Source organism: Antechinus flavipes, chromosome 2 (genome assembly GCF_016432865.1).
Source record: "Antechinus flavipes isolate AdamAnt ecotype Samford, QLD, Australia chromosome 2, AdamAnt_v2, whole genome shotgun sequence".
NCBI classification, from domain to species: Eukaryota; Metazoa; Chordata; class Mammalia; order Dasyuromorphia; family Dasyuridae; genus Antechinus; species Antechinus flavipes.
The window spans coordinates 403830704-403844188 of record NC_067399.1 but is presented as its reverse complement, the minus strand read 5'-3'; the positions used below and the strand labels follow the sequence as shown (position 1 = coordinate 403844188).

At 36.7% G+C, this 13485-nt stretch overlaps 1 protein-coding gene across 1 annotated transcript in view; it reads right to left on the bottom strand.

Annotated features, from left to right (window-relative positions):
- Window positions 1-13485, bottom strand: part of GALNT10 (polypeptide N-acetylgalactosaminyltransferase 10) — a 153700-nt gene that overhangs the window by 12012 nt on the left and 128203 nt on the right. The window contains exon 7 of the mRNA XM_051978760.1: window positions 12932-13049. Coding sequence (XP_051834720.1) covers window positions 12932-13049 — 118 coding nt within the window. The remainder of the gene's footprint in view (window positions 1-12931; window positions 13050-13485) is intronic.

Below are 13485 nucleotides of genomic sequence, written 5' to 3'. Positions count from 1 at the left end.
CAACAAAGGAATCCAGGAACTCCAGAAAGTGAAGGTGAAACTGGAAAACTAGAGAGAAAGTGGGGAATAGGGACCTCTAGGGCAAAGTTACTGGGATGACAGAAAGCATAGTGTAAGGCTACAGATTTCTAGGTTTACAGCTGGACAAGAGACCTTATAATCCAATCTTCAAGAAGTGAAGGGACCTGTCCCTCCCTCACAGAGAGAGTAAGGGGCATCATTTATATATGATTCAGTGTACCCTGGGCCTTAGAAAAATGCAATTATAGATTGAGCCAATTTAGAGAATGGGTGGGAAAGGGGAAAAGTAGAGAATGAAGGAAAGTTAGAAAAACACTACCCTCAACAACCTCTTATTGTTAGATTACTGTCAAAGTCAAGCCAACAAGTTATATTTTCAAAGTAGGAGAACTTATTTGGAGCCAAAATCCTATCACAATAACTTTTCCTTCACTCAAGTGATTTGCGTAGACAATGATTTTCTCCAATGGATGCCGTTATTGTAATTTATTATTGTACCCTGTGACTTCATGATTGGGGAGCAAATAAAGAGTAGGAAGAGCCAATCACTTTTGTCAGACTAGAGTTTGGAAAGTCTCTAAGAGGCCAATAAAATTAACAGTTTCCAATTTATTAAATTTACATTAGCCAAACAAGTCCAAAGCATTAAACCTTCTAAAGGGTTGGCAAGAATTGTAGTTCTATTCCATTCAGTTCAACAAATATATATTAAGCATTTACTATGTGCCACAGACTGTGAAAGGTGATTCACTTCAAGTAATTTCCTGGTTAATAATAGAAATTCTGTTCCATTTTTGGCTTTGTTTTCCTTTGGGGAAAGGGAAAATTCTGCTTGAGTCACTCAATAGCAATGTAGCCTTAGAAAAGTCATTTTACTTTTTGAATCTCTACTTTCTGCATCTATAAAATGGGAAAAACAATAACTGTCCTGTTGCCTCACAAAATTTTTGTGAAAATCAAGGAGATAATGCATATATAATCTTTTGGACGCTATGAATCATGATGGAAACAACAGCCATTATTATGTTCTATTATTGTAATAAATTGTGGAAGGTCAATTAGGAGAATTAGGACAAGGAATATGGGAACTTTAAATAATGTTCCCAACCTTTTTGAGTATGAAAATTTCAAGATAATACATGATAGTAGTTGTGCTATTAATATCCATGAGAAAACAAATGTCAGAAAGCTACCATAAATTCAGTAAGACTTAATGGATCTGTACTTCATTAATCATCATCTCTATACATATTGGGAAGAAAAGCACTATTATTTTTAAAACATATATGAGACAAACCAATTCAGTCTACAGAAAGATTACTTACAGGTTTGTGTGTTAATTTGCAGACTTGACAAAAAAGTTAAGCCCTCAGATTGAGATCCACTGCTTTGAGAACCAAGTATTAGAAATGGAGGGGACCTCAAGAACCAATTAACCTACTCTTATCAGGGAAGAAAATTTCCCCAAGGTTACACATAGAGCTATTTAGTAACAAAGTGATTTAGCAACAAAAAACAGAAAACTTTCTTTTCCTTTAAGTGGATTGCTCTAGTTATAAGCATTCTTGATGACCTGGGCAATATGGACCTGGTAGCTTTAATGTAATCCTGTGTATCTAAGACTATTGGGATTCTAAGGTGTGGAACTGCTGAAAGGGTTTTGAATGACAGCTAAGTTGAATGACTGCAGCTTCCTGTACAATGACTTTACTCAACAACTTCCTCCACATAGAAGGCGATTCATAAGTGCTCAGCAACCAGAATTCTAACTACTTTGCCAGGGAGACAAATATTAGCCAAAGTTAAACAGTCAAGGCAGATATAACCCAAAAGTCATTTTTAAAAATTCTTTTCCTGGAAACAGCTATAGCAGAGTTCATAGTCAAATTCCTTGACATTCTTTCACTTCTGGGCCACAGGCCACTCACAGGACATCACAGGAGTAGCTGAGTTTGGTTCCACATCTCAATGTCTGAATGAATCAGTTGGTAACTTAGTTCCATTTAGACCCAAGAAGTAATGAAAGTTGGAACAAAGTAATGGTTCCTCATAAATTAAGCTAATTCTTATGCCAATACCTTTTCTGCTTGGGGGCAGGGAAAATTTTTGTATCCTCTTAATTATTAAATGGCAGTGCCAGAAGTCTTAGAACATAAGACTGTCAGGATCTTGGTTCAATCCCCCCCATCTATCAGAAGAATAAACCAGGGTGAGAAAAAAGGAACTAAGATGCTTATGGTTACTGAGAAATTAGTGAACGAGCTGATTTTTGCTAGTCAGACTGGTGAGAAAGGGTGGATTTGAAAGTCACATTAATTCTTGAAAAAAAAAATCCAGTTTCAATTTCCTTTAAGAGTACTTTTCAGTTGAATTTGTCTAAGGTGAAGGACTGATTTCCTGTCAAGAGCTGATAGACATTCTCATGAAAATATGATAGTCCATGAAAAAGCAATAATAATATGGTTATCACTAAATTATCTTTCAGCATAGAAAAGCACTTAAGAATTGAAGCCAATCTAGGGATCACCTAAGTTTTTTACAGATGTGTGAAAAAAGGCCCTGAGAGAGGGCTGCCTCCCGCAGGTCATATGACCTTCAGAAAACAGCGAAAGGAATCCTTCTTCCCACCTCCCCCAGTATTCAATTATTCAGAACCTTCCTTCCAAACTTTTCCCAAAGACAATTCCTATATGTTAACAATACAGTAAAATATTTTGGTAAATCTGTCGTGAGTATGAGCACTTCCTCCAGGGATGCAGATCAGAAACCAATCCAAATATCACTGAATAAAACTCCTATTCTTGTCTTTTCAGAAATACTCCATATATGACCAACTCTTCATGGCAGGAGGCCTTCTGGCTCATTAAATTTTGTGGGTACTAAAGTAAAATTCTCGTTGTCTCTCTGTTACCTGTCCAACCTACTTTTCTGAGTAAATGTGCTGGATAATCTTGTATAATATTTCTCCCAAGCATAGTGATTGACATTAAATATAATATTAATCACAACAATAATTGCTACTTCTACTTTATGGAAAGAAGGTACAAAATGGTAAAAATAACTCATTCAATGGTACTAGAAAAGCCAGAAACAGGAATGGACACCTAAAGAAGAGAAGACAGACTGCTAGAACTGGAAGGGACCTTAGAGATCACTTTGTTTGATTTCCTTGTTTATCAATAAAATTTTACATGCTTGAACTTCTCTATTACTTGTATTTACTTGGCACTTAACTGACATCCAATAATAACATCACCATCCATTTGTATAACAGTTTACAAAGTACTTCTACAACTTATTTTCCCATTTTTGTGGTTGGAAAAACAGGCTCAAAGTGACGAAATACTTTGCTTAAATTCAGTTACACCAGGACATGTCCTGGACTGATCCAAAATATGGACAACATTTCTGTGTCCGCTGAGAGTTCAGGTGAGGAGGACCATGTATTCTCAGGCTATAATTCCACACAGAAAGTTACCTTGCTCCACACAGAAAGAAGAGTATGGATTGCTGGAATCAACAACAATTTTGTGTGTTATCAAATATACCAGATTGGAAATGGAAGCTATCAGGGAAGAATAAAAACTCTACATACAGATGTCATTTTCTTTCCATATATGAACATGTGTTGTTTTTTCTGATTTCTGAGGTGATACTATCTATTCAGTGATTGCTCTTCTGAGGGTGGAGTGGCCCCACCATCTTGCCACAAGGAGTTTTCAGATATATTCTGTCAGCTCAATCCTCCAATCTTTTCTCCCTCCTCAAAATTTCTGCTATGAGGTGTGGTCTAAAAACAGAAAACTTATTTTAAAAAACTGGTTCTCATGTCTTTGTTATTTTATTAGTGAACAAATTTTTTTGTGTGTACAGGTGTCACACATAGTGTTTATAAAAGGCAATGATCAGTTCTTACCTCCCAACCAAAGAGGGAAAAGATGTAATAATATGCATTAGCAATATCAATAAAATGGCAGAGAATGAATAAAAAGGTATGACCTCAGATCCTGTAGAGGCAAAATACAGACAAGCAACAGATAGGCAAAGGGTCTACAGAGTCACAGAATATCAGAGTTGGAAAGAACCTAGAAATACAAAATATTAGAGCTAGAACTCTTAGGTAGATGGTATTAACCACTATTTCTTTCTGTCTTTTTTTTTTTTAACTCATAAGGTTTTGTTGTTGTCTTTTATTGCTTAAATTAGGGTTTCCTTTTCCACTTGTGATCCCTTTTCACTGGAGAAATTTTTATATGACCTCAAGAATATAGGTATATAAAATAGGTATACAAATCAAATATTTACTGATAATAAATTATAATTTCACAATTTGCCTCCCCCTCCCTCATTCAGTTATGATACCCATATGACAAACCACAGTTTAAGAAGCTGGGTTTTAACTATATCATTTTCTGAGGTACTCTATAATAAACTTCACCTTTACCCTAGCTCTTTCCCTTATAACAATGAAAAAGTGAAGATAGCACTGGTAGCATGCAATTATCTGTTACTTCACTTTACAGATGATGAGACTGAGGATTAAAATAGGTCAAGAACCCTGCCCAAGGACAAAGATATAGGAAGTATTAGAGTTGGAGCTCAGATCTTTAGATTCCTGCTCCATCATTCTTTTCCTTCAGAACACAACCAGTTTTATTGATTCTGAGAGACAAAATGTAGAGGAAAAAAGCCAGGATGTTTTTTGGCTTCAGAACAAGCAAGTGCTCTACTTTGGCTTCAGCTGATGATGACTGGTTGTTGAATCAGGGAAGAAGAAAGGCTAAGTTTGGTGTATCCCTTTTTGGATTCCTCTCTAAATATCCTTTGCTTTGGGCTTAGCTTTCATGTTATCTAACCCTTACCTCTCAGAAAGGTCAGACAGTTCAATGGATTCTCAGATATTTCCTTGCCTTAACACCTTTGTAGATCTGCAATGGTCCTGACTGCCTTCTGAAAAGCAATTAGCAGAATGCCTCCCCTGTTCTTGGCAGGCAACTTTCCAAAAAGGCTGGACAGCTGCCGGGGCACATGCATCCAAGAATAAACACAACCACACACTCACACCCTTCAGGGAAAGTTCTCAGAGTTAGCCTTTGAGACGATGCTACTGACAGAGTCCAGGCAACTCTTCTGCAGCTGGGTTTCTCCTCAACACCTGTGCTGCTGTCTGGGATGGCAGGGTCTTGGAAAGGACATGTATGAAAGGAGGCGAGGGAAATGTATTTTCCCATGCAGATGGTCCTTTTGCAGTTGTTGGCAACAAGTCTAGCCATCTGGCTTAGGCTGATGAAATGCTTGGCTCTCAAATGAGGCAGACCTGGATAGATAGAGGGATATGGTCTTCACTTCCAGTCTTTATAAGACAGTGTCTTACCTTAATCTTAGCCCTGTTCATTTTCATGAGAGATCAAATTTAGAATCTTTAAAACAGATTGGAAGAATTCACTGTAGACCTTTCAAATAGAATCTAGGAACTCAGAGGTGTTTCTTCCATTTCCAATCACATCCAAAATAAAGGGCATGTTAGAAGAGATGTAATAAGAAATTCAGTTGAGCAGAAAGGGACTAGGGTAAAGAGAGATTGTTAATAGAACACCATTGTACACAGTTTTACTGGGAGAGAAAATGTATTGTCTTTTCTCCTAACTTCCAGTGTAATGTGATTCTGTTTCTTTTGTCATCTTCCATGGCTCAATTTTCCTCCAATCTTTGTGGCCTCCTGAAGGATTACAAGGGGTAGGGGGTGGGGGGAGCTTCAGACTGTATATGGATGTGAGAATATAGCTTGCCTCCTGGATGGTGGCACTTAAAAAACTTACTTGAATAAAAAGAATGTAATACTATTCTTTTAGCGGCATACTTGCTCTCTATGTTGGCCCCATTGGTTCACAATCTTAGTTCTTTAAGAAACAGAAGAGGTCAGATCAATATAGATCAATAAATGGATGTTCTGTTAGAGAGGACACTGAACTTGGAAAAAAAAAATTCAGTTAATGAATATGTTGCTTCTGGCTTGATATAAGTTCCCCTGGCTCCTGGTGTCTTAGATAATTTTAAAGATTCATTATTACTATGTCACTTACCTTCCCACTTTCCATCTTCACTCCCATCCCCACTATCTTTCTATGAAGAAGCCTAGACAGTGATAGTTATTGTGTGCCAAGGAAAAACACAACCAGGGAGAAAGCTATCAAAACATTCTAGGACTGAGAAATTATGAATTTGTAGACATTAATAGAAGGAGAAACATCAAGCTGGTAAGGATTTTTATGGGTCAGGACTTTCCCCTTCCCGAAAAGCCTAAACAGATCAACATCTTCCCAATCTGGCCTTGATGATCTAACTTAGAAGCTTGCCTCTATTCAGATGAGGAAAATTATCATTAAGAAGTGTTGATTGACTTATGGTGTGAACAGAGCTTGCCCACAGCACTGGGAATTCTCCCCCCACCATCTGTTCTGGTAAGTCAGGGTGATTTCTGTACAATGCACCCAATTTGGGAGTCCAGGAAGTGGTATCTCATCTTAGTCTTTCCTGGGAGGGTTAGGAAGTTCTGCTAGGAAGCCTATTTGAGTCTCCCTGCTGGTAGAAGGAGAGAAATGGGAAGCTCATTTTAAATAGTTAGAGTTGTGAGGTAATGAGAAATGGCCTCTGGTTCTGGCCAAAATGTAGCCCTACAGTGCTCCCTCCCTATCTATTGTATTAGTGCCATCCAGGGGAAAGGAGTACTTACATTAACCCTATTCTTTTTGTCTGTACTATGTACTTGTCCATATGCCCATTTCCCACTGTTTCTTATTTTCAAAGGCATGGTATTCCATTCTCATTGGATTTCCTCACTGATATGAACCATCAGCTTTATATACTGTCTTCATTGATTCCACGCCTCCAGTCTTGTTCAAGGTTGCTCTTATCTGTTGAAGGCTCAGCTTTTAAATTTTACTTAACTCATCCTGGTCAACCTAGACATGACTAATGTGTAGGAACCAAATGTACAAAACAATTCAGAGGTTAGCAGGGTACATTCTTATAGTGCTGCATGGTTCCAATGTTTTTTTCTCCCAATATGCCTGAGGTAGATTAAGTATTATTGCCTCTCCTTTTATAGATGAGGAAACATGATTTTAAAAAATAAAATATGAGATTAGTTTAACATTAAACCAGCAAAGGAAAATGATTTATAAAGAAGAGGGAAAAAGATCTGGCTTTACCTAAAGTATAATGTTGCTTTACCTAAAGTATAATGTTGCTTTTTAACTGTAGTTTTTTTAAATGTAGTTTTAACTGTATATTAAAAAATAATAAGTTGCTGTTTTAACTGTATATTAAAAAATACCCCTATTATTTAAAATACTGTTTTAGGAGCACAATGGTTTGTGGCTTTGGCAACTCACCATCAGGATAAATGGGCAAATGGTTCAATTGGTCAGAGGCCAAAACTTATTCAGGGATGGCATTGGCTTGTGAAGAACTAGGATAACCAAGGTCACCAAAAGGGACTAGCTAATGGTTGGAGCTTAATACAAACAAATGTATATAATAGAAAATAGATAGCAGTTGGCTGGACATTTGACCTTCAGGATTCTCTATAAATTTTATCCATTCAAGGGCAAGCCCTGTTGGTTAATGTTGTCTTGAACTGAGGATGGCATCTTACAATTATCAAAACAGAAAGGCAATAGAAGGCACACATGTCAAAAATGGGCAAGATTTAGGGGGAGGGAAGATTTTTATAATAATAAGAGGAAGTCTTCTTTGAGAAAAGGGGAAATATAGGAGGAGAAAGTAAAAGATTGGGCGTCAGTAGTCCTCTCTTTTAGCCTTGGCTCAATCTTGCTTGACCCCATGATCTTGGATAAATCACTTTTTCTTTCTCTGCTTTGGTTTCTTCACCTGTAACCCAGACAGACAGTTGGATTATCTCTGTGCTTTAGGCAATTGAGTCTCTTCCCATTCAGATAGTCTCTATTTTCCTGCTCCAAGATCATCTCTACTACATTCTAATATCCCTTTTAGCTTTGACATTTTAAAATACTCATCTTGCCTAAGCTAACAGTAAATCAATGGCAAGACTGGGACTAATTTTTGGGTCTTCTGGTTCCCCATTCAGTGCTTTCAGTTTCCCCATTCAATCATTAGGGTGATTGATGGACAATGTTTCTATTCTCTGTGAATACAGAATTGTCATAATGCCCGATGGTTAATTAGCTAAGTAGCTCTGGATCTACTGAAATTCTAAAGTTTAACAAACAAAGAAAGTGAAACTATACAACCCAACTTGTCTAAAGGGGAATCAAATCCACAAAATTGAAATCTGAGCTGCTGCAGCTTGATCTCTGAAGATCATGAAGGATTTTCAAGTCATCTGACAAGAGTCTGAAGAAGAAGAATATTGCAATAAAAGAAACTTTACTGTAGTGAGAGGAGGGAGGGCAGTTTTAGTTCTTAAGTCTCAAGGAAAATCATTTGTAAGATAGATGGTTGTTTAGGGAATACTAAACACAGGAAAGCTAACTGAATCCAATGGAGAAGTAACTGACCAAGAGTTGGAAGAGATTTCAGATGTCATCCTAGATGGTGGAATAAGCCTCTGGTTAAATCACTGCACCTGAGTTTCAATTTCCTTATCTATAAAATGAGCAAAATACTATTGGCATAATTTACCTAGAGAACTATTGAGTCACTGAATGAGTTATTGTAAACCATAAAGCGTCATAGGTACATGAGTTATTTAGTACAGTTGATGCTGGAAGCACACATTTCTTCCATATCTTTTCTGATGCAAAGAGCCATGTAAATGTAAGCTATTATTGTTCTTATCATCATCTCTTATTCCTGAAACAATCTTATGAATAAGGTATTATTATTTATATTTTATAGATAAAGAAAGAAATTTTTAAAAGTGCAATTAACTCCAACCATAGTTTTCAAAACTAGGAAGAGAAACGGCCAAGTCTAGATCTCTGGACTTTGAGTCCTAGTCAGATGATCTTTCAGTTATACTACTGTTTAGTAAAAGGTATTTCTGGTACCTGAAACGCTAGAAGAGTAAAGCAAATGTGTCTGCTTTAAATAGGAAAGTAAAGATACTAAGAGCTAGACTGTTACTTAGCTATTCTCCATCTAGGATGGCTCTTTGAAAGAGGCTGAAGGCTCTCTTGAAAATTCATGATCTTATCAATTTAATCTCTAAGTCTTCTTCATCAAGACTTCCCTCTTAGAAATATAAGGATCAATGATCAATTCTTTATTCTCTGCTGAATATGACCTCATCTAAATTTCTGAAAATACATAGAACCTTTCAGGAAGAGCCTCCATTCTTGCTCCCCAGGGGGAAAAAAAAAAGAAATTAATCTGAATAAGTTTTGCTCTCTATAAATGACTAGTTCTGGCCTGAAACAGGACACACAGGATTTATCTGGAATGGTGGAGAAACGAACGAACTTGCCTCATCCCCCACAGACTAGGCAGTTGTCTGCTGGGACACTGGAACGACAAATGACACCTTGATATGTTGTCATAAGGCATCAGAAATGTGTAGTTTTAAAGGGAGGAGAAAAAGAAAATAAAAGGAGAAAAAGAAAAGTATTTCACAAAGGCTCAATTTTTTTCCCATTAAACTAAAAAAAGATAACTGGATCAAATAAAAACAAGTTTGCTTACTTTCCCAAATCACATGAGAGAGACAAAATACAAAATAAATTCATCAATTAGTCTTCTGTAAATAATGTGGAGAAAAATACCATTTGCTTCTTCATAATTACTTGACAAATATAATTATAGACATCTCTTTTAAAAGCCAGAATGAAATTATTCAGTTTGAAAACTCTTTTGGTGAAGAAATCCCTTTCAATTTATTCACAGTATAGAAAGACTTGAAGGGCACTGGTCAAAATGCAGTGATTCATTCCCAATTTTATCATATTGATTTAAATTTCATCAGAATCACAGGACTTCATCTCTACCAAGATTGTATGTACCTCCAAGTTTAAAGAGCAAAAGCAGAGGGGTGTGTGTGTGTGTGTGTGTGTGTGTGTGTGTGTGTGTATGTGTGTGTATGTGTGTGTATGTGTATACATACTATGCTTTAATCCACATTAAGTCTCCATAGTTCTCTCTAGGATGCAAATAGCACTTTCCATCACAAGTCTACTGAAATTATCTTGAATCACTTCAGTTGATTATCACATAATCTTGTTGTTACTGTGTACAATGATCTCTTAGTTCTACTCATTTCACTTAGCAGCAGTTCATTTAAGTCTCTCCAGGTCTCTCTGAAATCATCTTGCTGGTAATTTCTTACAGAACAATAATATTCCATTACATTCATATACCATAATTTATTCAGCTATTTCTCAGCTAAGGGGCATCCACTTAATTTTCAGTTCTTTTATGCTTTATATTTTAAGGTACTAAAATCCCACTCCAATTTCTTATCATGGCATGAAAGTGACCCTTGGTTCTCAAAGTCTATTCTGGTAGAACACAAGCTCTGGCAGGTTTTACCAAAGTAGGAAAGTTATGAATTTGGTAATGAAGAGAGATTGTATCTGCTGTCCAAGTACTATACAGCTAAGTACAGAGATGTTCATCACCAACGTGCTCATCCTTTAGTGATGAATTCTTTGGCTTGGTGGCTCTTACAAGAGTAAAAATGCAAAATGACTCTTGGTTTTGTGTGCTACCATTTTTATTCAGTTTCAAAGTGAAGGTGGGGAAAGGATGGAAAAGAAGACAGAGCGATTTTAATCTACCTATGTACAATAATTTAACTACTGGTACTTGAAGTGTGGGATCTTCTCTCAGTGATCTAGTTGATTTGTTGTTGAGTCATTTCATTATATTTGACTCTTTTTGTCTCTAATTTGGGGTAAGATGCTGGAGTGGTGTGCCATTTCTTTCTCCAGCTCATTTTACAGATGAGAAACTGAGACATATAGGGCTAAAAGCCTTGTCCAAAGTCACACAGCAAGTCAAATTTGAGCTCATGAAGAGTGTCTTCCTAACTCCAGGCATGGTACTCTATCCTCTGTATTACCTAGCTGCCCGACCTAGTTGATAAATTAATGAAAAAAAAATTACATTCAATCTGTGAGGGAGATTTATATATTGAATTCCTCTATCCAGTGAATCAATATATCATTGAAATAATATCAATGATATTAATATAAATATAATCAGGAGTTTCAACTAAACATAAGCATGACTCACAAGTTATCCTTGGAGAGCTGAATAAAGGAACTGTTGGAGCTGGTTTCATCTTGTACCTGAGGGCCACTGGACACATCACTTCAATGGATGCTTCACCACCCTTGTGGTGTTTATAAATATAGGCAAGAAAATTACCATAATTATAATTTATGTACTAATATCTGTTAGAAATAATGAGTAGACAGAAAAATTCTATGAAGAATTGGATAAGATCATTTACAATAAGGTTTATTAACCTTTTTTTTTGTATCATGCATTCCCCTTTAATAATTTGGTAAAGCCTATGGATCTCTTCTCAGAATGTTTTTAATACATAAAATTAAAAAAAATAATTTTACAAAGGAAACCAAAGAAAGTTTTTTTAAAAAGTAACTAAACAAGTTCACTGATCCTAGATTAATAACCCCACTCTAAACTAAGTCAATACATATTATGATACTTTGTTGTTTTAAATTGAAGGTGACTCAAAGCAAGATGGTAAAAGATGTTTTGGAAAGTATGATATAGGAAAAAGAAAAGAAGGCAAAGGCTTACAGAATATCTAGAAGTGTCATGTCACCATATTATAAATATTTCTTTTATGAAGACCATTAGAAGGCCTTGTGAATACCAAAGAACACCAGAGAAAAATGAAACTGACTCATTTAACAGATAGGAAGGCTGTTTGCCAACGTGGGAGTTCTTTCAGAGTTGACGATCTGCATACAATTAGAGCAATAAAATGTTAGAGCAAAGGTTAAAATTAACAAGTTGAAAGAAAGGATAAAGATGAGAAGATAATGCATGAAATTATGATAGCTCCAAAATGGGCTACTGAAACAAACTGTTGATTCTGAAAAAAAATGGGAAATGCATAAAGACTGTCATATCATAGAGAAAATATATAAAACAATCACCACAACTATGGGATCTGTATTCTTCATGAATCAATCTCAAAACATTCCATACATTTTTGCTTCTTGATTCTGCCATCCTTCCTTCCATTCTCCTCTCTTCCCGTCAATATTTTTCAAGTATTTACTATTAGTATAGCACTATGTCTAATTCTGGAGGACATAAAAAACCCCTTGGAAATGATTTTTGTCTTCAAGAAGATTATAACCAGGTAAAGAAGATGCCATGGACACAATTCAGTATAATATAAATTTGACTTGGTTAAGTGCACATGTTTTTAACAAATCAGAAAAGGAAGAAATGGATTTTAGCTGAGAGTGAGGAGAGCAGGTAAAACTTCCCAGAGGAAGTAGAATTTGAGCTAGATTTTGAAGGATGGTTAGTATGTTTTGGTTTTGTCTGGAGTTGTAGATGGGGAGAAGTGAATGAGAGAGAAAGGAAGGCATTCCAGGAATAAGGGATATAGGATGGGAAGTTCCAAATGTTCAGAGTAGGGAGAGTGATCCAGTTTAATGGAGGGAAAGAATACTTGAAAAAGGGTGACAAGAAATAAAACTAGATTGTGCTTAGCACAGTGCCTTGCCCAGAATAAATGCATGACAAATTGAACTGAATTAAAAGGTAGTTTGGGATGACCAGAAATAAGGAATCTTGTCTGGTCACTGGGACTGACTGATCCTTGGGAATCTGGCATCTTTTATACATTCCAGAGGGTGGATAGGCTCAGACATGTACCCAGTTGACTACTGCATTGCGGTGCTGTTTGATTCTAAGGACAAAAGAACTTTGAGAGACAGTTGCTCACCTTAAAGGAGATTTCATACTGTTCTCCACCCCAGATCTCCAGGCCAGGATCGTACCCTCCCAATTCCCAGAACCACTTTCGATCCACAGCAAATAGTCCTCCAGCCATTACAGGAGACCTGTCAGGAGGAAATGGGTCTCAACATGACATGTAACTGAAATGCACAGACAGTCCCGTAAAAGTCACCACCCCATAGATTCAAAGCTATTTTGTCCTGAACCATCCCCTTGAAAAAGAAATTCTCAAATCAAAATGTCGTTGTTCAGCCATGTCTGTCTCTTCATGTTCCTCTTTGGAGTTTTCTTGATAAAGGCACTGGAGTGGTTTGCCATTTCCTTCTCTAGCTCCTTTTACAGAGGAGTAAACTAAAGCAAACAGGGTTAAGTAAGATGCCCAGTGTCACATAATGAAGTGTCTGAGGCCAGATTTGAACTCAAGAGGAATCTTCCTGACTCCAGACCTGATGCTTTATAAACTGTGCCACCTTGATGCCCTGGCCAATATGGTCTAGTGGCAATTCCCCCTCTATCCTTACCCATAGAGTTTTTGTGTCC